The sequence below is a fragment of the Crocodylus siamensis genome, chromosome 6 (assembly GCF_052110815.1).
Source record: "Crocodylus siamensis isolate JL-2025a chromosome 6, ASM5211081v1, whole genome shotgun sequence".
NCBI lineage: Eukaryota > Metazoa > Chordata > Crocodylia > Crocodylidae > Crocodylus > Crocodylus siamensis.
The window spans coordinates 2,732,348-2,760,339 of NC_143400.1; the positions used below are offsets into that span (position 1 = coordinate 2,732,348).

Sequence of the window (27,992 nt, forward strand, 5' to 3'; positions counted from 1 at the left end):
TCTGACCACCCCTCAAGCACTCCAGACCAGCAGGGTGAGGTTAATAAACAGTTTATTTGCATTTTACAAGATCAGTCTTCTTACATTCTCCATTAATTTGCCATTAAAGTGCTGAAAGAGGGGGGGAGTTGTTTTGTTGTGTTTTACTTTCCTCCGTTAGGATACATTTGTTAAGAGAAATTATAACAAGCCTCAGGAAAGTGGCCACTGCAGATGGCTTGCCCCACAGCGAAGAAAAGTCCTCTCTTATAGTACAAAAAAATAACGCAACAAACATACAGAGACGACTAAGAGGGTGTCAAGAAACCGAGGCCCGACGTACACGCGGTTAGTTTTCCAGAGGTCAGTTCTATTTTCCGCCAGTAAATTCTACTTTCACCACCAGATATAAGCAACCCCCAGCTCATTACTCTCCAATTAATCTGTGGATATGGTTATCAGCTTGATTAGACATCCCGCCCACCGCCAGTGACACGGTGAAAAGGAACCTTTTCACTTCTGAACCCCAAATCAGCTGCGACACTGACACCTCTCCATCGTGTCTGTATATTTTACAGTGTTTTTCATAGATCCTTTTTTTCATGATAGAAATTTCAGCCAGAAGGTAATTAAAATGGAAACATTCTTTCCATAAGCCAACACTGAAAATATTCAGTAAAAGGAAAATGATATCAAAATATAGCTTGCTAGTAAACTGAAGCTCTCAGCATTGAAGGCGCACGCTGAAGTCTCGAGCACAAGGAAACTTTCAAATGCATGGGGGGCAGAGCTGTGTGTCCCCCCACTCCTGCTCCCGTCCCCGTCCAATACTCCCGTCTCGGGCAACGTGAAATCTAGCATCCCACCCCGGCATCGCTCCCGTTATTGCTGAGCTTGAAAGTATCCCAAGCAATGGGGTTTATATACAAACACGCAGAGGATATATACAGGCCTATGTACACAGACACGTCACTCTTTCTTCTTTGCCACCGTCAGCTCTATGGAAGGCATCCGTACCCCCACCTTCGTCCCGCTGTCGTTGCTCGAGGAGGACGAGAGACGGGACTTGCCGCCCGCCTGCCCCTTTCCTGCCTCGTCGTCACTTCCCGTGACCTCGTAAGACCCTTTGGTTTTCGACCCGATCCCACCGAACGTCCCGAATTTCAGCTTGCCCTGCTTCCCTTTCTCGACCCCCGCGCCAGCCTCTAGCTCCAGCGTGCCCGTGGGGGTGGAATGGGAGGAATGTTCGTCACTGAACGAGGACGACCGGTGGCGCGGCTTCTTGCTTTTAAATAACGAGAACTTCCCTTTGGGGGAAGCAGCCGCCGCGTCCCCTCCTTCCAGCTCCACCTCCATCGAGCCCAGACTCGCCTTGGAGGATTTCAGTTCGCCTTTCGGCCCTGAGACGGACACCGAGGCCTCCGGGGAGGCCACGCTGACACCTTTGCCCTTTGGCTTGGAAAAATTGAATTTGGGCATCTTAATTTTGGATTTCTTCAGCTTAATGTCTGGGTCGTCAAGCTCCACATCTACAGCACTCACGTGAAGGCTGGCATCCGCCTGGGGGAACTCGACATCCACCCCCACTTCCCTCCCCGCCAGCTCGGGCTCTGAAAATGCAAATTTGGGCATTTTCATCTTGGGGAATGTCACTTTCCCTAATGCGCTCCCTACGTGGCCCTGGGGGACGCTCACCTCTGCGCTGGGGCCCCTGATGCCTACTGTGGGACCTCTCAGCTCACCTTCCACCTTTGGTCCAGAAACACCAACCCCTCCTTTGATTCTAGGGCCTTTCAAATTGACATCAAAATCTGGTCCAGACACTTTTGGCATGGACATGTCGCACGTAGGACCTTTCACATGGACATTGGGGGCATCGGCATGAAGCCCCACTCCGGAAACTTTCCCATCGTGGGAACCCGAAATCTCACATGTGGGCAGGTTCATTCTCAGACCTCCCATACTCCCCTCTGCACCCTTCAGGCTGATATCTGGTGTCTGCACTCCAAATTTGGGGCCGCTAATACCTCCGGTGACCCTGGCGTCGCCCGTCAGTTTTGGTCCTTTCAAGTCAAAGTCAAGGTCAGGTCCAGAGCCATTAAAGGGCTGCATTTTGAATGTAGGCCCCTTCAATTCTGCTGCCGGCCCCTCCAACCCCATGCCAATCCCTGAGCCTTTCATGTCTCCCTTTATTTGTGGTCCTTCAATATGCATGCCCAGGTCTGACCCCTCAACGTGAGGGCTGGAGATGCCGAATTGGGGGAGTTGAAGGGAAGGAAGTTTAATTGTAGTTCCTGGACCTCCTACATTGACATCTAGCGTGTCTACAGACACCTTGGGGGACTTGATGTCTCCGGATGCAGTAAAATCACCTTTCAACTTTGGTCCTTTCAAATTTACATCCAAATCTGGTGCAGAAATATCAACAGAAGGCATTTTCACTGTAGGCCCTTTGATATCAAGGTCTGGGGCACTGAGATTAATATCCATGTCTGGGGCTTTCATGCCCCCTCTGATGTGCTGACCTGAAAATCCAATATCTCCTTTCATGCCCAGGTCAACTTGAGGTCCCTCCAAAGCAGGAGATTTCAACTTTGGCATTTTAAGCTTCCCTCCAATGTCAACGTCTGGGGCATCCAGGCCCACAGTTGGGCCTCTGATGCCACCTGACACATCCAGGTCTCCCTTGATTTTTGGTCCTTTCAAGTTAACATCAAAACCAGGTCCAGAGACTTGAGGCATCGACAGGTTTCCCGATGGCATGGTCACCTTAGGTCCCTTCAGCTTTGCATCAACCCCTTCAGCACTGAAGTCAGCCGAAGGAAGGTTCATGCTTCCTTCGATGCCTGGTGCTGAGACATCCAGGCTAACATCAGGAAGCTTTCCACTGAGGCTGGGGGCTGCCACGTCCAAACCTGGGGTTTTAAGCTCCCCTTCTATTTTTGGGACCGTTGCAGAAACGTCACCTTTGAACTTGGGTGACCTGATGTCAAACTCGACATCTGGAAAGGGAAATTTTCCAAACACAGGTTTCTTTCCTTTAGGAGCTTTGACATTCACATCACCTTTGATGGCTACATCTGGACTACTAACATTCACGTCGACGTCAGGAGATTTCAAGTCGAGCTCACCGCCGGGAACATTCACATCAAACCCACCCTTCTTTGCTTTCACCTTCGGGCCACTCATATGAAGCTTAGGCATTTTGAATTTGCTTTTCTTTCCTTTTGCTGAAATGCTAATGTCAGGAGACTCCACATTCAGATCACCTTCTGGGAGGTCAATCTCTGCCGCTGGAGGTTTCACTTCTCCTTTAGGACTCCTTAATCCAAACCCAAATTTTGGTTTCTTGAACTTGGGAAGTTTGACGTTTGCCTCTGGACCCTCAAGATTCACATCTGGACATTCAATGTCGAGATCAGGACCCTTCAGACCAAACTCTGGGCCCCTAATCTCAACATCAGGACCTTTCAAATTCCCTTCAATCTTTGGAACAGACGCATCAAATTCTCCTTTCATTTTATGGCCTTTTAAATTCAAGTCAATTTCTGGCATGGAGATCTTGGGGACACTGACATGCATCTCGGGCATCTTGAACTTGGGGCCTTTCAGCTTCCCTTCTGGCCCTTCAAGACTCAAATCTGGGGCATCGATGTCTACCTTAGGACCTGAGATCTCAAACTCTCCCTTTGGAAGACTGACGTCCACATCAGGGCCTTCCCCTTTGAACCCAGGCATGCCGAATTTAGGCATCTTCATTTTGGGAATTTTCAGTTTTCCTTCCGGGCCATGAACGTCAACGTCTGGGACATCAATGTTCAATTTGGGGCCTTTGATATCAATTTCAGGCCCTTTCAAATCCCCTTCCAACTTAGGAACAGAAACATCCATGTCTCCCTTCAGTTTAGGGCCCTTCAGATTTAAGTCGATATCAGGCATCGAAATTTTGGGGGCCTTGACATGCATTTCAGGCATCTTAAGTTTGGGACCTTTCAGTTTCCCTTCTGGCCCTCCTATGTCAATGCTGGGAGCATCAATGTCCAATTTGGGGCCTTTAAAGTCAATGTCGGGACCTTTCAAATCCCCTTCAACCTTTGGAACAGAAATGTCAACGTCCCCTTTCAATTTAGGGCCTTTCAAATTCAAGTCAAAATCAGGCATAGAAATTTTAGGCCCTTTCATTTTAGGCATATTAATTTCAGGCATCTTAAATTTGGGACCCTTCAGTTTTCCATCTGGACCCTCAATGTCCATGTCAGGAACACTGATATCCACATCAGGCCCTTTCAAATCTCCCTCCAACTTGGGAAGTGAAACATCCACATCTCCCTTCAGTTTAGGGCCTTTCAGATTCAAATCAACATCAGGCATGGAGATTTTGGGAGCCTTAATGTGCATCTCGGGCATCTTAAATTTGGGACCTTTCAGTTTCCCTTCTGGCCCTTCAATATCCAAATCGGGACCCTCAATGTCCACTTTGGGACCAGAAATATCAATGTCGGCTTTCGGGAGGCTTACATCCACATCTGGCCCCTCCCCTTTGAACCCAGGCATCCCGAACTTGGGCATCTTAAACTTGGGCATTTTGAATTTCCCCTCTGGACCATGAATATCCACGTCTGGGGCATCAATGTCAACTTTGGGGCCTCTGATATCAAACTCAGGCCCCTTCAAGTCACCCTCTATCTTTGGAGCTGAGACATCAACATCTCCCTTCAGTTTAGGGCCCTTCAAATTCAAATCAAGATCAGGCATGGAGATTTTGGGGGCCTTGAAATGCATCTCAGGCATCTTGAATTTGGGGCCCCTCAGCTTTCCTTCTGGGCCTTCTAAGTCCACATCAGGGACATCAATGTCCAGTTTGGGGCCTTTGATATCCACCTCCGGCCCTTTCAGATCTCCCTCCACTTTGGGCACAGAAACATCCATGTCTCCCTTCACCTTAGGACCTTTCAGGTTTAGATCAAAGTCAGGCATTGAGATTTTGGGGGCTTTGAAATGCATCTCAGGCATCTTGAATTTAGGACCTTTCAGTTTCCCCTCTGGGCCTTCAATGTCCACATCTGGGACATCTATATCCACCTTGGGGCCTTTGATAGCGACATCTGGGCCTTTCAAATCCCCTTCTATCTTTGGAGCTGAAACATCCAAGTCACCCTTGAGTTTAGGACCTTTCAAATTCAAATCAATATCAGGCATGGAGATCTTAGGGGTCTTGAAATGCATCTCAGGCATCTTGAATTTGGGTCCCTTCAGCTTTCCCTCTGGGCCCTCCAGGTCCATGTCAGGTACATCAATGTCCAGTTTGGGGCCTTTGATATCCACCTCAGGCCCCTTCAGGTCTCCCTCCATTTTGGGCACAGAAACATCCATGTCTCCCTTCACTTTAGGCCCTTTCAGGTTTAGGTCAAAGTCAGGCATCGAGATTTTAGGGGCTTTAAAATGCATCTCGGGCATCTTGAATTTGGGGCCTTTCAGTTTTCCTTCTGGACCCTCAATGTCAACATCAGGGCACTCTATGTCCACCTTGGGGCCTTTGATGTCCACATCTGGGCCTTTCAAATCCCCTTCTATCTTAGGTGCTGAAACGTCCAAGTCACCCTTGAGTTTAGGACCTTTCAAATTCAAATCCAAGTCAGGCATGGAGATTTTGGGAGCTTTGATATGCATTTCAGGCATCTTGAATTTGGGGCCTTTTAGCTTCCCTTCTGGTCCTTCAAGACTCAAATCTGGGGCATCGATGTCTACCTTAGGACCTGAGATCTCAAACTCTCCCTTTGGAAGACTGACATCCACATCGGGACCTTCCCCTTTGAACCCAGGCATGCCAAATTTAGGCATCTTCATTTTGGGCATTTTCAGTTTTCCTGCAGGACCATGAATGTCAACGTCTGGGGCATCGATGTCCAATTTGGGGCCTTTGATATCAATTTCAGGCCCTTTTAAATCCCCTTCCAACTTAGGAGCAGAAACATCCACATCTCCTTTCAGTTTAGGACCCTTCAGATTTAAGTCAATGTCAGGCATGGAGATTTTGGGGGCCTTAATGTTCATTTCAGGCATCTTAAATTTTGGACCTTTCCATTTTCCCTCAGGACCTTCGATATCAAGTCCTGGAGCTTCTATATCCACTTTGGGGCCCTTAATATCAAACTCTGGTCCTTTCAAGTCGCCTTCTACCTTTGGAACAGACAAGTCCAGATCCACATCCCCTTTCAGCTTGGGACCTTTCAAATTGAGATCGAAGTCAGGCATGGAGATTTTTGGTGCCTTGATATTCATCTCTGGCATCTTAAATTTTGGGCCTTTCAGTTTTCCCTCTGGTCCTTCAATATTCAAATCAGGGGCATCTATGTCCAGCTTTGGGCCTTTGATATCCACCTCTGGCCCCTTCAAACCACCTTCTATCTTAGGAGCAGACACATCCACATCTCCCTTCAACTTAGGACCTTTCAAATTCAAGTCAATGTCTGGCATGGAGATTTTAGGTACACCAATGTGCATGTCAGGCATCTTAAATTTGGGCCCTTTCAGTTTTCCCTCTGGCCCTTCGATGTTCAAGTCGGGAGCTTCAATGTCTACCTTAGGACCTGAAATGTCGACATCCGCCTTGGGAAGTTTCACATCCACATCTGTCTCCCCTTTGAAGCCAGACATGCCAAATTTGGGCATTTTTAATTTTGGCATTTTGAGTTTTCCTTCAGGCCCATGAATATCAACATCTGGTGCGTCAATGTCCAGTTTGGGATCTTTGATATCAACTTCAGGGCACTTCAGTTCTCCTTCCAGCTTCGGGCTAGAAACATCCAAGTCCCCTTTCAGTTTAGGCCCCTTCAGATTTAATTCCACATCTGGCATGGACATTTTAGGGGATGAAATACTCAGAAAAGGCATTTTGAATTTAGATCCTTTGGATTTTGCATGAATGTCAACATCAGGAGCACTAACGTCCACTTTTGGACCAGACACATCAATATCCGGTTTCTTTACCTTCACATCCACATCAGGGGTTTGAACTTTAGGGCCAGAGAAACTGAATTTAGGAAGCTTAAATCTTGACTTTTTAGGTTTCCCTTCTATTTCAAGTTTTGGTGTCTCGAGATCGATTTCTGGTCCTTTTACTTCAATGCTAGGACCTTTCAAATCACCTTCCAATTTAGGAAGAGAAACATCAACATCACCCTTCATTTTGGGTCCTTTCAAATTCAAGTCAATATCAGGCATGGAGATTTTAGGCACATTAAAATGCATTTCAGGTTTCTTAAATTTGGGACCCTTCAACTTCCCTTCTGGCCCTTCAATGTCCACATGAGGCCCTTCAAGGTCCACCTTGGGACCTGAAATGTCAATCTCCCCTTTCGGGAGGCTTACATCTACATCTCCTTCTCCTTTGAACCCAGGCATCCCAAATTTGGGCATTTTGAATTTGGGCATTTTGAGTTTACCTTCAGGGCCATGAAGATCCATGTCAGGAGTATCAATATCAATTCTGGGACCTCTGATGTCAACCTCTGGACCCTTTAGCTCACCCTCTATCTTTGGAACGGAAACATCCACGTCTCCCTTCAACTTCGGCCCCTTCAAATTCAAATCAACATCAGGCATGGAGATCTTTGGGGCTTTGATGTGCATCTCAGGCATCTTGAACTTGGGACCTTTGAGTTTTCCTTCAGGGCCTTCAATTTCCAAATCAGGACCTTCAATGTCTACTTTTGGACCTGAAATGTCAACCTCGCCTTTTGGGAGGTTTATGTCCATGTCTGGCCCTTCTCCTTTGAACCCAGGCATCCCAAATTTGGGCATTTTGAATTTGGGCATTTTAAATTTCCCTTCTGGGCCCTGTATATCCATGTCAGGGACATCAATGTCCATTTTGGGTCCTTCTAAATCAATCTCAGGCCCCTTCAGGTCACCCTGTATCTTTGGAACAGAAACATCCAGATCTCCTTTTAGTTTTGGGCCTTTCAGATTGAAATCAACATCGGGCATGGAAATTTTAGGGGCCTTGATGTGCATTTCTGGCATCCTGAATTTGGGACCCTTCAGCTTTCCCTCTGAGCCTTCCAGGTCCACATCAGGGACATCAATGTCCAGTTTGGGGCCTTTGATATCCACCTCCGGCCCTTTCAGATCTCCCTCCACTTTGGGCAAAGAAACATCCATGTCCCCTTTCACTTTAGGCCCTTTCAGATTCAGGTCAAAGTCAGGCATTGAGATTTTAGGAGCTTTGAAATGCATCTCCGGCATTTTGAATTTAGGACCTCTAACCTTGCCTTCTGGACCTTCAAGGTCCAATTCAGGAGTATCAATATCTACCTTAGGCCCAGAAATATCCACTTCTGCTGTTGGAAGGTTTACATCAATGTCTGGTCCTTCCCCTTTGAACCCAGGCATCCCAAATTTTGGCATCTTAAACTTAGGCATTTTGAATTTCCCCTCAGGGCCATGAATATCCACATCTGGAGTATCAATGTCAACTTTGGGGCCCCTGATGTCAATATCAGTACCTTTCAAATCGCCCTCCAATTTAGGAAGTGAAACATCCACATCTCCCTTCAGTTTAGGGCCTTTCAAATTCAAATCCACATCAGGCATAGAGATTTTGGGAGCCTTAATGTGCATCTCAGGCATCTTAAATTTGGGACCTTTCAGTTTCCCTTCTGGCCCTTCAATATCCAAATCGGGACCCTCAATGTCCACTTTGGGACCAGAAATATCAATGTCAGCTTTCGGGAGGCTTACATCCACATCTGGCCCCTCCCCTTTGAACCCAGGCATCCCGAACTTGGGCATCTTAAACTTGGGCATTTTGAATTTCCCCTCTGGACCATGAATATCCACGTCTGGGGCATCAATGTCAACTTTGGGGCCTCTGATGTCAAACTCAGGCCCCTTCAAGTCACCCTCTATCTTTGGAGCTGAGACATCAACATCTCCCTTCAGTTTAGGGCCCTTCAAATTGAAATCAAGATCAGGCATGGAGATTTTGGGGGCCTTGATGTGCATCTCAGGCATCTTAAATTTGGGACCTCGGAGCTTTCCCTCCGGGCTTTCAATATCCAAATCAGGACCCTCAATGTCTACTTTGGGACCAGAAATATCAATGTCAGCTTTCGGGAGGCTTACATCCACATCTGGACCCTCCCCTTTGAGCCCAGGCATCCCAAACTTGGGCATTTTGAATTTCGGCATTTTGAATTTACTATCTGGACCATGAATATCCACATCAGGAGCATCAATGTCAATTTTGGGGCCCTTGACGTCAATATCAGGACCCTTCAAATCACCCTCCAGCTTCGGAACAGAAACATCCACATCCCCCTTCAGTTTTGGACCTTTCAAATTCAAATCAATATCAGGCATGGAGATCTTTGGTGTCTTGATGTGCATTTCAGGCATCTTAAATTTGGGACCACGGAGCTTTCCCTCAGGGCCTTCAATATCCAAATCAGGACCCTCAATGTCTACTTTGGGACCTGAAATATCAACATCCCCTTTCGGGAGGCTTACATCCAAGTCTGGCCCCTCCCCTTTGAGCCCAGGCATCCCAAACTTGGGCATTTTGAATTTGGGCATTTTGAATTTCCCCTCTGGGCCATGAATATCCACATCAGGAGCATCAATGTCAATTTTGGGCCCCTTAATATCAACATCAGGACCCTTCAAATCACCTTCCAGCTTCGGAACAGAAACATCCACATCCCCCTTCAGTTTTGGACCTTTCAAATTTAAATCAATATCAGGCATGGAGATCTTTGGTGTCTTGATGTGCATTTCAGGCATCTTAAATTTGGGACCACGGAGCTTTCCCTCAGGGCCTTCAATATCCAAATCAGGACCCTCAATGTCTACTTTGGGACCAGAAATATCCACCTCCCCTTTTGGGAGGCTTACATCCACATCTGGCCCCTCTCCTTTGAACCCAGGCATCCCAAATTTGGGCATCTTAAACTTGGGCATTTTGAATTTCCCCTCTGGACCATGAATATCCACGTCTGGGGCATCAATGTCAACTTTGGGGCCTCTGATGTCAAACTCAGGCCCCTTCAAGTCACCCTCTATCTTTGGAGCTGAGACATCAACATCTCCCTTCAGTTTAGGGCCCTTCAAATTGAAATCAACATCAGGCATGGAGATCTTAGGGGCCTTGATATGCATTTCAGGCATCTTAAATTTGGGACCGCGGAGCTTTCCCTCCGGGCCTTCAATATCCAAATCAGGACCCTCAATGTCTACTTTGGGACCAGAAATATCAATGTCAGCTTTCGGGAGGCTTACATCCACATCTGGCCCCTCCCCTTTGAACCCAGGCATCCCAAACTTGGGCATCTTAAACTTGGGCATTTTGAATTTCCCCTCTGGACCATGAATATCCACGTCTGGGGCATCAATGTCAACTTTGGGGCCTTTGATGTCAAAATCAGGCCCCTTCAAGTCACCCTCTATCTTTGGAGCTGAGACATCAACATCTCCCTTCAGTTTAGGGCCCTTCAAATTCAAATCAACATCAGGCATGGAGATCTTAGGGGCCTTGATATGCATTTCAGGCATCTTAAATTTGGGACCACGGAACTTTCCCTCCGGGCCTTCAATATCCAAATCAGGACCCTCAATGTCTACTTTGGGACCAGAAATATCAATGTCAGCTTTCGGGAGGCTTACATCCACATCTGGCCCCTCTCCTTTGAACCCAGGCATCCCAAACTTGGGCATCTTAAACTTGGGCATTTTGAATTTCCCCTCTGGACCATGAATATCCACGTCTGGGGCATCAATGTCAACTTTGGGGCCTTTGATGTCAAAATCAGGCCCCTTCAAGTCACCCTCTATCTTTGGAGCTGAGACATCAACATCTCCCTTCAGTTTAGGGCCCTTCAAATTCAAATCAAGATCAGGCATGGAGATTTTGGGGGCCTTGATATGCATTTCAGGCATCTTAAATTTGGGACCACGGAGCTTTCCCTCCGGGCCTTCAATATCCAAATCAGGACCCTCAATGTCTACTTTGGGACCAGAAATATCGATGTCAGCTTTCGGGAGGCTTACATCCACATCTGGCCCCTCCCCTTTGAACCCAGGCATCCCAAACTTGGGCATCTTAAACTTGGGCATTTTGAATTTCCCCTCTGGACCATGAATATCCACATCTGGGGCATCAATGTCAACCTTCGGTCCCTTGATATCAATATCAGGACCCTTCAAATCCCCCTCAAACTTTGGAACAGAGACATCCACATCCCCCTTCAGTTTTGGACCTTTCAAATTCAAATCGACATCCGGCATGGAGATTTTGGGGGCCTTGAAATGCATCTCAGGCATCTTGAATTTGGGGCCCCTCAGCTTTCCTTCTGGGCCTTCTAAGTCCACATCAGGGACATCAATGTCCAGTTTGGGGCCTTTGATATCCACCTCTGGCCCTTTCAGATCTCCCTCCACTTTGGGCACAGAAACATCCATGTCTCCCTTCACCTTAGGCCCTTTCAGGTTTAGATCAAAGTCAGGCATTGAGATTTTGGGGGCTTTGAAATGCATCTCAGGCATCTTGAATTTGGGACCTTTCAGTCTCCCCTCTGGGCCTTCAATGTCCACATCTGGGACGTCTATATCCACCTTGGGGCCTTTGATAGCGACATCTGGGCCTTTCAAATCCCCTTCTATCTTTGGAGCTGAAACATCCAAGTCACCCTTGAGTTTAGGACCTTTCAAATTCAAATCAATATCAGGCATGGAGATCTTAGGGGTCTTGAAATGCATCTCAGGCATCTTGAATTTGGGGCCCCTCAGCTTTCCTTCTGGGCCTTCTAAGTCCACATCAGGGACATCAATGTCCAGTTTGGGGCCTTTGATATCCACCTCCGGCCCTTTCAGATCTCCCTCCACTTTGGGCACAGAAACATCCATGTCTCCCTTTACCTTAGGCCCTTTCAGGTTTAGGTCAAAGTCAGGCATTGAGATTTTGGGGGTCTTGAAATGCATCTCGGGCATCTTGAATTTGGGACCTTTCAATTTCCCCTCTGGGCCTTCAATGCCCACATCTGGGACGTCTATATCCACCTTGGGGCCTTTAATATCGACATCAGGACCCTTCAAATCACCTTCCAGTTTGGGAGCAGAAACATCCACACCCCCCTTCACTTTTGGACCTTTCAAATTCAAATCAACATCCGGCATGGAGATTTTGGGGGCCTTGAAATGCATCTCAGGCATCTTGAATTTGGGGCCCCTCAGCTTTCCCTCTGGGCCTTCCAGGTCCACATCAGGGACATCAATGTCCAGTTTGGGGCCTTTGATATCCACCTCCGGCCCTTTCAGATCTCCCTTCACTTTGGGCACAGAACCATCCACATCCCCCTTCACTTTAGGCCCTTTCAGGTTCAGGTCAAAGTCAGGCATTGAGATTTTAGGGGCTTTGAAATGCATTTCAGGCATCTTGAATTTAGGGCCTTTAATTTTTCCCTCTGGGCCCTCAATGTCGACATCAGGGATAGCAACATCTACTTTGGGGCCCTTGATGTCTATATCTGGTGCTTTCAAATCCCCTTCTAACTTGGGAGCAGAAACATCCACACCCCCTTTCAATTTAGGACCTTTCAAATTCAAATCAACATCAGGCATAGAGATTTTGGGGGCCTTGAAATGCATTTCTGGCATCTTAAATTTGGGGCCTTTCAGTTTTCCCTCAGGACCCTCAATGTCGACCTCAGGGCACTCTATGTTCACCTTGGGGCCTTTCAAATCCCCTTCTATCTTTGGAGCTGAAACATCCACATCCCCCTTCATTTTGGGACCTTTCAAATTAAAGTCTACATCAGGCATAGAAATTTTAGGTGCCTTAATGTGCATTTCAGGCATCTTGAATTTGGGTCCTTTCCATTTCCCTTCGGGACCTTCAATCTCAAGGTCTGGAGTGTCCACATCCAATTTTGGACCCTTAATGTCAACATCAGGTCCTTTCAAGTCACCTTCTATTTTGGGGACTGAAACATCCATGTCCCCCTTCACTTTAGGTCCCTTCAAGTTTAAATCTACATCTGGCATAGAGATTTTAGGAACGCTGAAATGCATCTCAGGCATCTTAAATTTGGGGCCTTTTACTTTTCCCTCTGGACCTTCGATATTCACATCTGGGGCATCAACCTCCACCTTGGGCCCAGATATATCCACCTCCCCTTTAGGAAGACTTACATCCACATCTGGCCCCTCCCCTTTGAACCCAGGCATCCCAAACTTGGGCATTTTGAACTTAGGCATTTTGAATTTACCCTCTGGTCCACGAATGTCCACATCTGGTGCGTCAATGTCCACTTTGGGGCCCTGAAGCTCCATGCTGGGACCCTTCAGGTCACCTTCTATTTTTGGGACAGAAACCTCCACGTCCCCCTGCAGCTTGGGCCCTTTCAGGTTTAAGTCAACATCTGGCATAGAGATTTTTGGAGCCTTGATGTGCATCTCAGGCATCTTAAATTTGGGGCCTCTCAGCTTTCCTTCTGGGCCTTCAATGTCCAACTCAGGGGCACCAATGTCTATCTTGGGACCAGAGACATCCACCTCCCCTTTTGGAAGCTTCACATCCACATCAGGTCCCTCTCCTCTGAAACCAGGCATCCCAATTTTGGGCATTTTGAATTTGGGCATTTTAAATTTACCTTCTGGGCCGTGAATATCCATTTCTGGGGCATCTATGTCTACTTTGGGGCCCTTGATATCAATATCAGGCCCTTTCAAATCTCCTTCCAGTTTAGGAGCAGAGATATCAACCTCACCTTTTAATTTTGGGGCTTTCAGGTTCAGGTCAACATCTGGCATGGAGATTTTGGGGGCTACGATATGCATTTCAGGCATCTTAAATTTCGGACCTCTCAGTTTTCCTTCAGGGCACTCCAGATCCATGTCAGGTGCTTCCACATCCAGTTTTGGACCCTTGATATCAATTCCAGGTCCTTTCAAATCACCTTCTATCTTTGGGACAGTAACATCCATCCCTCCTCTTGCTTTAGGTCCTTTCAGATTCAAGTCCACATCTGGCATAGAGATCTTAGGGGCCTTAATATTTAGTTTGGGCATTTTAAATTTAGGGCCCTTTACTTTGCCTTCTGGACACTCCAAATCCACATCAGGGACATCCACATCCACTTGCGGCCCTCTGAAATCACCTTCCATCTTCAGACCAGAAGTATCCAAATTTCCCTTCAGTTTAGGTGCCTTCAAACTAAGGTCTGCATCTGGCATGGAGATTTTGGGGGCCTGGATATTTAGCTCAGGCATCTTAAACTTGGGGCCTTTCAGTTTTCCTTCTGGGCCTTCAATGTCCAAGCTGGGAGCAGCAATGTCAACCTTTGGACCAGAAATCTCCACCTCCCCTTTTGGCAGTGTTATGTCCATGTCAGGGCCTTCCCCTTTCAGGCCTGGCACACCAAACTTGGGCATCTTCAGCTTGGGCATCTTCAGTCTGCCCTCTGGGCCATGAATGTCCACATCTGGGACATCAATATTGACCTTTGGGCCTTTGACATCGATGCCAGGGGCTTGCAGGTCACCCTCTATCTTTGGAACAGAAACATCCACATCCCCCTTCAGCTTAGGGCCTTTCAGGTGCAAGTCAATGTCAGGGATTGATATATGGGGGGTCTTGACATGCATTTCAGGCATCTTAAACTTAGGGCCTTTCAGTTTTCCCTCTGGGCCTTCAATGTCCAAGCTGGGAGCAGTAAGGTCAACCTTTGGACCAGAAACTTCCACATCAGGGCCCTCTGCTTTCAGGCCTGGCATGCCAAACTTGGGCATTTTCATTTTGGGCATCTTCAGTTTGCCCTCTGGGCCATGAATGTCTATGTCTGGGACATCAATGTCAACCTTCGGGCCCTTGATATCAATGCTGGGGCCTTTCAGGTCACCTTCAACCTTTGGAACAGAAATATCCACATCTCCCTTGATCTTGGGACCCTTCAAACCCAAATCAACATCGGGCATAGAGACCTTTGGTGCCTTAACGTGCATTTCCGGCATCCTAAACTTGGGACCTTTCAGTTTTCCTTCTGGACCTTTGATGTCCAAGCTGGGAGCATCAATGTCGACCTTGGGACCAGAAATCTCCACCTCCCCTTTTGGCAGTGTTATGTCCACATCAGGGCCCTCCCCTTTCAGGCCTGGCACGCCAAACTTGGGCATCTTCAGCTTGGGCATCTTCAGTCTGCCCTCTGGGCCATGAATGTCCACATCTGGGACATCAATGTCAACCTTCGGGCCTTTGACATCGATGCCAGGGGCTTTCAGGTCACCTTCTACCCTTGGAACAGAAACATCCACATCCCCCTTCAACTTAGGGCCTTTCAGGTTCAAGTCAATGTCAGGGATTGATATATGGGGGGTCTTGACATGCATTTCAGGCATCTTAAATTTGGGGCCTTTCAGTTTTCCCTCTGGGCCTTCAATGTCCAAGCTGGGAGCAGCAAGGTCGACCTTTGGACCAGAAATTTCCACGTCAGGGCCCTCTGCCTTCAGGCCTGGCATGCCAAACTTGGGCATTTTCATTTTGGGCATCTTCAGTTTGCCCTCTGGGCCATGAATGTCCATGTCTGGGACATCAATATCAACTTTTGGGCCCTTGATATCAACACTGGGGGCTTTCAGGTCACCCTCTATCTTTGGAACAGAAATATCCATATCCCCCTTGACCTTAGGACCCTTCAGCCCCAAATCAACATCAGGCATGGAGATCTGTGGTGCTTTGACGTGCATTTCTGGCATTGTAAATTTGGGACCTTTCAGTTTTCCTTCTGGGCCTTTGATGTCCAAGCTGGGAGCAGCAATGTCAACCTTTGGACCAGAAATCTCCACCTCCCCTTTTGGCAGTGTTATATCCACGTCAGGGCCTTCCCCTTTCAGGCCTGGCACTCCGAACTTGGGCATCTTCATTTTGGGCATCTTCAGTCTACCCTCTGGGCCATGAATGTCCACATCTGGGACATCGATATCGACCCTTGGGCCTTTGACATCAATGCCAGGGGCTTTCAGGTCACCCTTTATCTTTGGAACAGAAACATCCACATCCCCCTTCAGCTTAGGGCCTTTCAGGTTCAAGTCAATGTCAGGGATTGATATATGGGGGGTCTTGACATGCATTTCAGGCATCTTAAATTTGGGGCCTTTCAGTTTTCCCTCTGGGCCTTCAATGTCCAAGCTGGGAGCAGCAAGGTCGACCTTTGGACCAGAAATTTCCACGTCAGGGCCCTCTGCTTTCAGGCCTGGCATGCCAAACTTGGGCATTTTCATTTTGGGCATCTTCAGTTTGCCCTCTGGGCCATGAATGTCCATGTCTGGGACATCAATATCAACTTTTGGGCCCTTGATATCAACACTGGGGGCTTTCAGGTCACCCTCTATCTTTGGAACAGAAATATCCATATCCCCCTTGACCTTAGGACCCTTCAGCCCCAAATCAACATCAGGCATGGAGATCTGTGGTGCTTTGACGTGCATTTCTGGCATTGTAAATTTGGGACCTTTCAGTTTTCCTTCTGGGCCTTTGATGTCCAAGCTGGGAGCAGCAATGTCAACCTTTGGACCAGAAATCTCCACCTCCCCTTTTGGCAGTGTTATATCCACGTCAGGGCCTTCCCCTTTCAGGCCTGGCACTCCAAACTTGGGCATCTTCATTTTGGGCATCTTCAGTCTGCCCTCTGGGCCATGAATGTCCACATCTGGGACATCAATGTCAACCTTTGGGCCCTTGACATCAATGCCAGGGGCTTTCAGGTCACCTTCTACCCTTGGAACAGAAACATCCACATCCCCCTTCAGCTTAGGGCCTTTCAGGTTCAAGTCAATGTCAGGGATTGATATATGGGGGGTCTTGACATGCATTTCAGGCACCTTAAATCTGGGGCCTTTCAAGTGTCCTTCCGGTCCTTTGATATCTATGGCAGGAGCATCTATTCCCACTTTGGGACCTTGGATGTCAACCTGAGGCCCTCTGAAGTCACCTGTTATCCTGGGGACGGAAACACCGACATCTCCCTTCACCTTGGGCCCTTTCAGGTTCACATTCACATCTGGCAGGGACACATCAGGCCCTTTGAGTTGACCTGCTGGACCCTGAATGCTGACAGCAGGAGCTTCAAGGTCTAACTTTGGGCCTTTTATGTCCATAGCAGGTCCTTTCAGACCCCCAGAAATATCTGTCTTCTGTCCCTGCAGACTGGGGCCTTTCAGATTCAAGTTCACATCAGACATGGAGATCTGCGGTGTCTGAGCAAGTAATTCAGGCTTCTTTAGTTTAGGACCTTTCCATTCTCCTTCCAAGTGCAAACCAGGGGTGCCAATATCTCCCTTGGGTCCTGTCACTGCCACCCCCCCTTCAGGAACAGCCACATCCACAGTCAGGCCAGATGCACTGAATTTAGGGAATTTCTTTTGGGGCATTTTTATTTTTCCTTCAGCAAGGTCACCCTTGGGGCCTCTGATATCAACACCGGGACCTCCTAGTGTTGGAGAGGGAACCTGCACAGTTCCTCTTAGCCCAGGGCCTTTTAGATCCACGTCCACCTGTGGCACTGATATTTTAGGCCCTTCCACTGAAGGCCTCGTCAATTTGGGACCTTCAATATGAACAGAGGAAGGTGCAATATCGACCTGAGGAGCCTGTATCTTTGGTGCAGACAGATCAGCCCCGGCCTGTGGCATTTGGACGTCAAGACCAGGGCCTGAAACCGCAAATCCAAATTTGGGCATCTTCATGGCAGGCATTTTTATTTTTCCAGTGCTTTCAACATTAATACTTGGGCCTGTGAGGTCTTGCCCGGCACCTTTGATTCCTGGAACAGAAACGTCCACCCGAGGAGGTTCAAGATCCCCCTGGATCTGAGGGCCAGAAATATCAACTCCAAAGCCCTTCGTTTTGGGAAACGATAGATCAGCCTTGGGACCAGAGACATCAACCTGTGGGAATTTGGCTCCCGGGACTTGTGCTTTAATATCAATGCCAGAAACTCCTGTTTGACAGCCCCTCACGTGAAACCCTGCGTCTAGGGGTCCTGCGGGGTCTTTCCCATCCATCCTAGGGGAGCGGACCTCAGGGGCCGGGAACCTGGCGCCAGAGACATTAAACCCGGGGACTTCCACCGTCACTGATTTTCCTACTTCCGTCGCTGGGGCTTGGATGTCTGGGGCGTGAAAGCCCGTCTGAGTTCTCAGCTGTGCACCTGTGACGTGGGGTCCTGATACGTTGATGTCAGGTCTTCCCACGTGGCTGCCAGGGACACCCACATCCAGCTTCCCAGCAGATGCCTCCACCGTTGGTCTGGAACAGGAGATGCCAGGAGTGCCCCTTCGGATGCCCGCGCTGAGGTCTGTGGCTTGGACTGTCCTCCCAGGCAAGTCCACAGATGGGATTTTGACCGTGGGCCTCCCCACCTCTGTTTCATACTCTGTGGTTCGCGTAATGTGGGTGAATTCATGCCTCGGCATCTTGATTTTAAACTCCGGGCTTGTGACATCGATTTCCTTGGCTCCTTCGGGCCCTGTGACATCCACAGTGTACGCTGTGACCTTCTTGGTGACAGTGATGGTCCTGCTTTGCGTCCCGGCCTTCTCAGCCTCTGCTGCATCCTCCGACTTCAGCCGTGGCTTGATTTTTGTGGTGTAAATCCGCTGGTATTCCTCGTCATCTCCACTCTAGGAATGAAAGACATTTATTAGCACCAGAGGTCCTAATCCTAAGCCTAAACTCTGCCTTTCCTTTCTCCTGATGACTGCAGCTTGGAGGCAAAAGAGGCCTCTGTGCGCTGCACTGAATCAATGCAGCACCACGCTCTGGCCACAGCTCGCTTCTAGGGGTATCTCCCTGCAGCAACGGCCCCACCAGCCTTTGCCAGAGAGGCTCAGAGCTGCCAGCCAAGTTTGCCTCTCAGAAATGCTAACTCAGCTCCGTTCCCAGGGTCTCCGCCCAACCTGGCTCAGCCCTGCCAGCTGCTTTCTGGCTGTGGCGGGTGGCTAGCAGTCTCAGGCCAGGCAGGGCTGGCCGACATCCTCCTGCAAATCCTCTCTGCAGCCTCACGGCACCTCCTTGGCCCTGATGACAGCAACTCCGGGCTCGGTACAGGAAAGGCTGCAAGAACTCGGGGCTGCTCCCGACTTCCCCTCCCTAGTCCCCCCCCCCGCCAACCCAGAGCTGGCATTTCACTGTCACTCACCAGAACCACCTCTGGACCGCTGTGCGTGAAGACCTCGTGTGACCAGGACTGTCCCGGCAGCGGGGACCTGTCCCCCTTCCGCTGTAGCCGCAGCCCCACGGTGTGGTGGCCCATGGTTTTCAGGAGCTGCGTGACCTCCCCAGACTGCAGGTTGTCGAAGTAGACTGTGGCGCTCACAATCTGATCCCCTGTGGGTGCAAGGAGGGAGGGGTGACGCCAGGTTGCGTCGGCCCAGGGCGCCAAGATCAGAGCACAAGTGCTCGGTCCTTGCCGCGCCTGGAGGCACTAACAGCTGCAATGCCCGAAGGGGCTGGCCGTGAGCGAACACCCCTGCCAGGAGCGGGGCATGGCAGGGAGGGCATCGCTGCCTCTCCTGGGCAGCCTGGTGGGCAGAGCACCGGGGGTCCTGGGTTCAATCCCCACTTCTGCTGCTTCTCTTCCCTCCCCTTCTCAGGGCCTCTGCTTCCCCTTCTCTGTTCAGACCAGTGATTCTCAGCCTGGGGGCTGTGGCAACTCTCAAGGGTGCCACACAGCCAGCACAATTCACAAGGCCAGCCCAGAGACGTCCTGTAGGAATCCGCAGTGTGAAAAAACCACTCAGACCTGGGCTGGTCTTTCTTAGCTCTTTGCAACAGGAGACTTGCTCTCGTACTTCCCTGAATTGCTATAGTACGTTGCCGTCATCCAAAAAAAGAGGGGAGTGAAAACTAAGATCAGGCGTTTTCCAAGGGGACCTAGAGTCTTAACGACAGGGGCCCCGAGTCTAAAACAGCCGAGAACCGCTGGTTCAGGCTGGAGGGCTTCGGGCTCGACATGCTCCGCTGCTGGCCCAGCACAAGAGCAGGAGGTTGCGGTGGCAGGGAAGCCCTGCAGAAAGGCAGAAACGCGGGGAGAGGATGCTCACCCTCCTTCACAGCACCAGTCTTGGCCGCGGGGGAGTTCTGCACCACCTGCTTCACGAAGACACCCTCATCCGTCTGGTCGAGGGTGATGCCGTGGGAGCCGCTGCCTTGCCAGTTGGGGAGCAGGATCTCCCGCGTTTCTTCCTCTTTCTGCTCCATCTGGAGGGTGAAATGCAGGAAAGCGCCAGGGTGAGAAGCACTGTGCTCAGCAGGGCCCGAGCCTGGGGAGTCCGCTATATCTGGGTGGATGCCTCGTGGGAATTGGCTGGGCACTATGTCGGGGAGTCCTGAACACCCCTCCCCTCTCTGCTCTGCTGGGGGTGTCCCTACATCCCTCGTCTGCCCAGACATCGATCCCAGGAGCAGGTCAGTCTGGATGAGTGATGTGCAAGAGACGGCAGATGGTGCGGGACAGTTTCCAGGGAACTGAAATGAATGGGCCAGCGATCGTGCCCAAAGCTATAAGGCGACCCCAGGGAAGAACATGAGTCATGACTCAGTTTCCCTGTGGCCAAAAGATCATTCTCTCAGAGAAATGGGCCAATGGTCAGGGGCTGTGACTCGGTTTCCCTGCCCCGCTGGCCAAGAGATCGTTCTGTCCAGCAGCCTTTCCTGCCCCGGCGCAGGGCAGCTGGACCAGACGGTCTGTAAAGTCCCTTCCAGCCCCTAACAACCATGAACTATGAACCAGGCAGGAGTGCAGGCATCTGAACCTGAATCATGTAAAACCCTTCCGGGTGGGCATCTGGAGCTCGCCTCGACCGTGAGGACGGACTCTGAGGGGCCCGAGTGCTCCCCGCCCGGCAGGGAGGACCTCAGGCTATTGTCTGCTGGATGTAGCTGCTCTGGGTCGTGGTGCCTGATTGAGAAGATCCCAAGAAACCAGGGTGTGGTTACCAGTCTACAATAAACTGGTGCGTGATCTGCCCAATTAAGCGGGGTAGAGTTGGAAGGAACTTCCTTTGGCTTCTCTTGTACTTCTCCAGATAAAAGAAAAGCCCCCACGGGACAAAACGCCCATGGGCAGATGCGCGCCCGGCCCGTGGGGAGAGACTGGAGGGATCCCGGCAGGGCACGGCACGTGCAACCAGCTGTTCCACGTCTCCAGCGCTCGCTGTGGGGAGGCGGCTGGCATTGCTGCGCTGGCGCTTGGCCACGTCGCTTCCCCGTGAGGCCCCAGCTGGAAGCTAAGAGGATGCAGAGGGACCGCGAGACAAAAAGCAGTGGCGGGGTGCCCCAGCAGGATGGCGAGGAGTCTGGGCCCTTGGGCAGGCTGCGCCAGGCCGGCACAGGCATGCTCCGAGGAAGCAGAAATGCTCCTTTGTGTCCGGGGAAGGGAAGGACCCCCCCCGCGGAGGTCTCCCAGGCTGCAGGCTGGCCCGTGCTCAGAGTTGGCCTCCACCCAGACGGGAGCGGGCGAAGTGAGTCACCGAGAAAGCACAGACCGCGCCCTGTCGACAGCGGGCTCCGCAACAGAGCCGGTGGGACCCAGCCGGCTCCACTGACCTTTCGGGGACTCTGGTCCGGGCTGGAACCGCCCCAGGAACTCCTCCCTTTTCACTTGCTTATCCTTCGGTGATCTTCGGTGCAGTTTCCCAGCCTGGCAGAGAAATCGGAGTCCAGAATCAAGCACCCCGTGCTGGCGGGCCGTGCACAAGCGCATCGCTTGCTCCGGGTCTGCAACGGGCGACCCCCACCAAGCCTGCTCTCACCCCCAGCCCCCACTCCCCTCCCCAAGTGGGGAGAGCCCAGGCCTCCAGGCTCCCGGCCCCACTCCCTTCCCAGGGCAGGCGTCCCAGCTCTGCCCAAGAGGCTTCCTGGATTTGGGGCGACTTCGGTCCCAGGACTCGGGTGCTGGTGTGGTCTTACTTAAGTGCCAACTGAAACGCTCCATCTAAGAGTCAAATATTGCTGGGGCGATGCACAATTAGCATCCATCATCATAAGAATATAAGCGCGGCAATTCCCTGGGTCAGGCCCTACATCCGTCTGCACCAGTCTCCCGTGCCCCCGGCCAGCAGAGAGCGGGGCCTGTACCGTAGGGAGAGTGCCCAGGGTCCGGGTTCGTCTCCCACTTGCAGCCTCCGGCATCGAGGGTCCCGGCAGTTGTGAATCGGGGGCCGTGCCCCTCGGTGCCGTGCTCCGGAGCTACTGGTGCCCCTTGCCTCCAGGCATGTGTCCGCTCCCTTGGTGAATCCGGCTACACTGCCAGCTTCCCCCATGTCCAGTGGTAACGAGCCCCGCGCTTTAATTAAATGCCCGCTGTTCGTTTTTGACTGACTGCCTACCAGTTTCACACTGACCCCTCGTTCTCATCTGGCGAGAGACAGTCAATAATAAATCCCTGTCCACTTTCTCTTCCCCACGGAGTTTTCCGTAAAGCCTTGTCATGTGTGTCCCCCCCCTTCTAATCAGAAGAGGCCTCGTTAGACTTGCCTCAGAGGGAAACCCCTCCAGCATCCTCATCGCCCTCGTCTCCTTTCGGAGCTGCGGGATTGGTAAAGGGGCACTGCGATCCTTGCTGTCTTGTTTCCAGTTCCCTTCTTAATCATTGCTAAACACCACATCGATTGCATTGTGATCAATAAGAATAATACTGCTGATCACAGTATTAGCAGTAGTAGCATTATTCTTATTGATTGCATTATTAGTATTATTACTGGTGTTGTGTTATTACGAATAGCAGTTGTGTGCTGTTATCATCGCTACTCCATGTTATAATGATATACTGCATGTTATGTTATAATGAGGTAATGATAATTGATGTGCTATAATGATCTAATTCCATAACTGTATGGCATGTCCTAACAGCACAGGTCTGCTACCGACCTGTTCCTCCTCAGGGTGCGAAGGGGGCGCAGACTCCACCTCCCACGCTCATGTTAAGTACAGCCCTGGCTGCCCGCAGCCAACCGGGGGGGCCCGCACCCCGCCGCAGGCAGTGGCAGCTTTGCCCCCGGGGTGTAGCAGGGCCAGGAGGGTTGCAGGCGAGGAAAGCCCGTGCAAACCCAGGAGCTTTGCCTGCTGGTAGCACTTGAAACAACCTGAAACCCCAGGCAGGAAGGAAACGCTCTGGGTGGTTTGAATGCTGCGGGCTCTTTGCCCGCAGCGTGGCGCCCCCGCCAACCCAAAACCCCCGAGCGCAGATAGCGACGCCTGGCACGGACCGGAGAGCGTGAGGGTCCAGCTGGGGCGTGGGGGCACCCAGGCAGCTCCGGGCCCCTCTGCCAAGCACTGCCCTTGCTGCAAGGGATCGTGTCCCCCTACACACCCCTCGCAGGGGGGCGGGGGGCACGGAGGAGAAGGGGGTTTCCTAACACACTGCAGGGGCGGCGGGCCCCTAGCTCATCGCCAGAGGGCGGCACTCCTCCACGGGACCCGTCTGCAGGCACCCACCCATGCAGGCAGCTCCGCCTCGCCCTTCCTCTCCCCAGCTCGGGAGGCAAAACCATGTTTCCATTGCGGCAGCGCCAGGCCCCTGCTGAAGCCGGCGGGGAGAGAAGGGGCGGCGGGGGGGCGCGGCCGGGCACCGGGACGTGTCGGCTCCCGACAGAAATCAGGGGGGCTCCAGAGCCCGGGGGGCTTTAGCCAAAAGTCAAAAGCATGGAGGGTCGCCGGCCTTGGGCGCGGGCGGCAAGGGAGGCTCGGCCCGCGCGGGGTCCAGTGCGTGGGTCCCCGTCTCCGCGCCTGCCTTCGCCCTGAAAACCGAGCCCCAGCCCAGGGCCGCGCGCGCTCGCCTGGGAAAGGAGTAGGCGTCGAACCGCCCCGTGCCCCGGCCCCGCCCCGATGCCCACGGCTGCGTGCCACCGCCGGGGCTCGCTGCCCGCGCCCAGGCCCGGGCCCAGGTGAACCGCAGCCCCCGCGGGGCTTTGCACAAGGCTTTCCGAAGCAGCCCCCTGGCTTCCCCCGGGGCACCCAGCTCCCCGGCGAGGGCCTCCCCTCCGCAGCCCTGCCAGGGCCAGCAGCAGCTGCCCCCGCGCGGGCTCCTGCCTGGGGCCCCGAGAGCCGGGGCCGTGGGGCGCCCTGCCCCGTGGCACTGGGGGAGAGGCTGGGGCGGGGAGGGCCCGACGGCAGGGGCAAAGCCAGCCGGCTGGCGAGGCAGGCGGGGTGGCGCAGCCCCGCGGGCTGGGCGCGGAGGGTGCCGCCGGGTGACTCAGTGCCCGCCGGAGCCGTGTGTGAACAAAGGGAGAGGCACCGGGCCCGGGCTGCCTCCTGGCCAGGCCGCCAAGCGGGGGCCGGCGGTGGGGGTAGGGAGGGAACCGGGCTGCCAGGTCGGCCCCCCAGCTCCACCCTCCCTTCCTTCCTCCCTGCCCCACCCCAGCGGCTGCCTCCAGCTCGCAGCCCCGGCGCCCTGCAGGGGCATCTGCTGGCCCCTGCAGCCACCCCGGGGACAGGGGCGGGGGCCGGGGTGCGCACCTCCGCATCGCCCCCGACGTGGCTGCACAAGCAGTGGGGCGTGCCGGCGGGGCGGGGGCTCTCCCCCCAAGGAGAGGCCCTGAAATCCCCCAGCCTGGGCGAGGGGGAAGGCGGCAGGCGGGGGAGGGATCCCACCACCGCAAGCTGCCACCCCAGGAAAGGGGAAACCGCGGCCAACGACCTGGCCAGCAATGCGAGCAATGCAATGCAACCCCGGCCAGCTGCTGCTATTCTCAGGTTAGCCGCGTGCTCCTCGCCCTGTATTTTTAGCCGCCTCTTCGCGCCCTACGGGGCCCCCCTGGGTGGCAGGGGGAGGCTGCCCCTCGGGGCAAAGCTCCCCAGGACAGGACACAGGGGCCGGGGCCCCACGCCCGACCCCTCGTCCAGCCAGAAAAGCCAGGGCGGGGGCTCGCTCCGTGCAGACCTGCAGGACGCCCTGTCCGCTCCTGCGACAGGCCCTGTCCCAGGGGCGGGCGAGGCCCAGCTGGGGTCCAGGCTGCTGCCTCCAGCCTGCTTTGCAGCTGCAGCTCCCCGCCTTGCACGGGGGCAGGGGCCGGCGGCCGCTCAGCCGGGCTCCCTGGCCCAGCCAGACCCCAGCACCGCCCAGGGAAGCCCTTTGGAGGCACCCCTCCCCGCCCTGTCCTCACCCTTCCCCAGGCCCAGGCAGTCTTGCCGCATAGCTGCCCCGCCCCACCCCAGAGCCAGCCGCGTTTCTGAGCGGGGCCTTGTGATCCCAGCCAGTCCGAGGCACTCGCCAAGAGCCAGTTTCACAACCTCCAGGGAGGAGAGGCCACGGCGATGGTGTGCTCTGGGGGTTTCTCTCGCCCTCACCGCGTCCACCCCTGTCCCGCCCGCGCGGATCCACGGCAGACCACCGCTCCCACCCCCTGCGCAAGGGGCCCCGCACCCGCGGCGCAGGAGCTGGCCCAGCATCCGCCCGGGCCTGCTGGACGCGGCTGAATTGCCGCCGTGCCCGCAGGGCCCGATGCCCGACGCCAGCCCAAGCCCGGGCTCCAGAAAGGTCAGCGCACAAAGGAAGGATCTGCTGAGCCAGGCTGGGCCCGCCGCTCCAGCTAATCTCGGAAAATCCCCAGCCGGCCTCGGCCCCGGCTGTGGGGGAGAAAGGAGAGAACCGCGGGGCGCAAACACCTTCTTCCCCGCCGCCCCCATCATTCAGGGGGCCTCCAGCCCTGGGACCTGGCCACGTCCCCTCCGCTACGCCCGAGACGTGGCGGCGTCCGCTCGACAACACCCCACCGCGCACCCCGCGTGCCTCAGCCGGGCCTAGGCCAGCCCCAGGACACATGTGCAGCCCCCCGGCAGGGCCCAGCCCCGAGACGCGTCCCCTGCACCCTGCCCCAGTCCTGGGATCTCCCCCAGGCGCGCCCGGCTCTGCCTGCCGCATCCCAAACCCAAACCCAGGATCTGCGGCGCTGCGCAGCCCTGCTCTATCCCGGCAGCCGGGCAGGGCTGGAGGGGGCTCTGCTCCGACCCCCCTCGGCAAGAGGTACTCCCTGCTTTTGCAGCCACCACACGCGCCGAGAAACCCAAAGCTTCTTGCCCAGCCGTGTCGTGCAGCCGGGCTGGGCACCCGCGGGCCGCAGCCCCTGAGCCGGGGCAGAGCTGCAGAGACGCAGCCGGGGCGGTCCCTGCCCACGCAGGGGCACACGACGGCACGGCAGGTCCCCCTGCCCCCGCCACGGCCCAGGGCAAGGGCCTGGCGCAAAGGCGATGCCAGGCAGCTGCCCGCCCCAGCTGCCACTGGAAATGTGCTCGGGGGCGGCTAGAGGCACGCTCACCTCCGCAGCTCAGCTCCGAGCACAGGCACGGGTCTTCCTTGCTGGAGGGGGGCGAAGGGGGGCCAGGGACTCTCCCTGGGCCCGGGCCCCGCTCCTGCGCGCTCGGCCGGGCCGTGCAGCGCCTGGCGGGAGCCCCGGCCAGGCCGCCACGCCCTCTGGCACGGAGCGTCTCTGCTTCATACCAGCGTAATTGCACATGGCAGCGAGCGCAGACAAATGGCTCCCGCAGCCTCTGCAGCTGGCTCTGGGGAGACTCGCCTGGGGACGCCACACGTAGCCCGCGACAGGGCACACGGGCAAGCGCAAGCCTTGCCACCGGGGTGGGCACACGTGAGCCCCCTCCAAGACCGGGACGAGCAGCAGGGAAAGGGGGAAGTGACTCGGGCCCCGGGACGGGGAGCTGAGGGCAGCCCAGCGGCTAGGGCTTCGCTCCGCGGCTCCGGACACACGGGCGGCTCTGGTCCCGGGGAGACAGACGAGCTTCGCTTCGGTCTCCCCGGGCCTGATGCTGCCGATGCCTTCTCCTGGGCGCTGGGGAGGGTGCCAGGGGTGTGCACACCCCCGCGAGCCACGGCCACCCATGGGCAGCCCCATCACCCGCCTCCCCGGGCGCACCCGGGCCGGGCTGCACCCCGGTGTCGGTGTGGGTGTCGGCCCGAGGGCGGGCCGCGCAGACCCGAGCACCGGACCTCCGAAACGAGCAGCCTCTCCCCGCGGTGCCCCCGGCAGGGGCAGGGGCAGGGGCAGGGCAGGCTCTGCACCAGGACCAGAAGGCCCGCCTGCGTCAGCCCGGCACCGCGGATGGGTCTCGACGGGCCGCCGCGCCCGGACCCACGGGCCGGACGCCGAGCCCCGCGTTGCATAAGCAGGGAGGCGCTGGCTTGGCGCCCCGGGCCGGAGCCGCGCGAGTCACCCGGCCCCGCACGTGGGCAGCAGGAAGCGGGGCCGCACGTGGTGGGTGGGCCGGGGCGATGACAGCCACCGCACCCCGGCCCCTCCGCACCGCCCGCTCGGCGCAGCCGCCGGCCCGGGCGCCGCTGCCATCGGCGGGCCGAGGCGGGGAAGCCCCGGGTGCCCCGGCCGCCTGGTCCCCGCCGGCGCCCACGGACGTGGCGAACGCGCGCGCCCCGCGGAGCCTCGCCCTCGCCCTCTCCCGCACGACAGCCCCGGGGTTTGCCCCGCCGCCCCGGCCCCGGCCCCGGCCCCGGCCCCTACCTGCGGCGCGGCGCGGCGCCGGCCCGGCCGTGCCCGGGCTCCTGGGGGCGGCGGGACCCTCGGCTCCGCGCGTGTCGGGCGGCGGAGCGCGGCGAGTGGCGGCGGCGGGCGGGGCCCGGCTCTTGTAGCGCGGCCGGGCAGGGTGTGCCGGGGGCGGGCAGGGGCCGGGCAGAGCCGCTCCCGGCCCGGCCCGGCCCGGCCCGCCCCGCCCCGCCGGCGGCTGCGGCGCGCCCCGGGCCCGGCCGCGTCCGACCGGCGCTGCCCCGCGCGGAGCGGAGACGCGGCCGCCGCCGCGCCCGCCGCGCTGCCTCAGTTTCCCCCGCCGCCGTCGCACATCGCTCCCGCTCCGCCGCCCCCCGCGCGACCGCGCCCGCCGGGGGCTGGAGATACCCGGGTCCTGCGTGCGAGGCGCCGGCGGGGCGCGGAGCCTGCCGGGGGCTGCGGAGCCGCCCCGCCGCCCTCCATCGGCACCGACCTGCCGCGGGGCGGAG

General features: G+C 54.7%; 1 protein-coding gene across 2 annotated transcripts; it reads right to left on the reverse strand.

The window, feature by feature from the left end:
• Positions 1 to 35: 35 nt before the first annotated feature.
• AHNAK (AHNAK nucleoprotein) lies at positions 36 to 27,992 on the reverse strand. 2 transcript variants are annotated; one of them, XM_090053265.1, is made up of 5 exons: positions 27,977 to 27,992; positions 21,578 to 21,671; positions 20,074 to 20,230; positions 19,170 to 19,357; positions 36 to 18,651 (listed from the first exon to the last, which is right to left on the reverse strand). In XM_090053265.1, exons 3-5 carry the CDS (start codon positions 20,228 to 20,230, stop codon positions 949 to 951), a joined length of 18,048 nt encoding a protein of 6,015 aa, XP_089909391.1. In that variant the 5' UTR covers positions 21,578 to 21,671; positions 27,977 to 27,992; the 3' UTR covers positions 36 to 948. The 2 variants fall into 2 exon arrangements, with proteins under 2 accessions (XP_089909391.1, XP_089909390.1); XM_090053264.1 differs by lacking the exon at positions 27,977 to 27,992 and adding an exon at positions 27,502 to 27,655.

Coding starts and splice junctions, on each gene's coding strand:
- AHNAK (XM_090053265.1), bottom strand. CDS start 20,230: ATGGAGCAGAAAGAGGAAGAAACGCGGGAGATCCTGCTCCCCAACTGG. Junction 19,358..20,073: donor GACTGGTGCTGTGAAGGAGG/GTGAGCATCCTC, acceptor TTGCACCCACAG/GGGATCAGATTGTGAGCGCC. Junction 18,652..19,169: donor GCGGTCCAGAGGTGGTTCTG/GTGAGTGACAGT, acceptor TTTCATTCCTAG/AGTGGAGATGACGAGGAATA.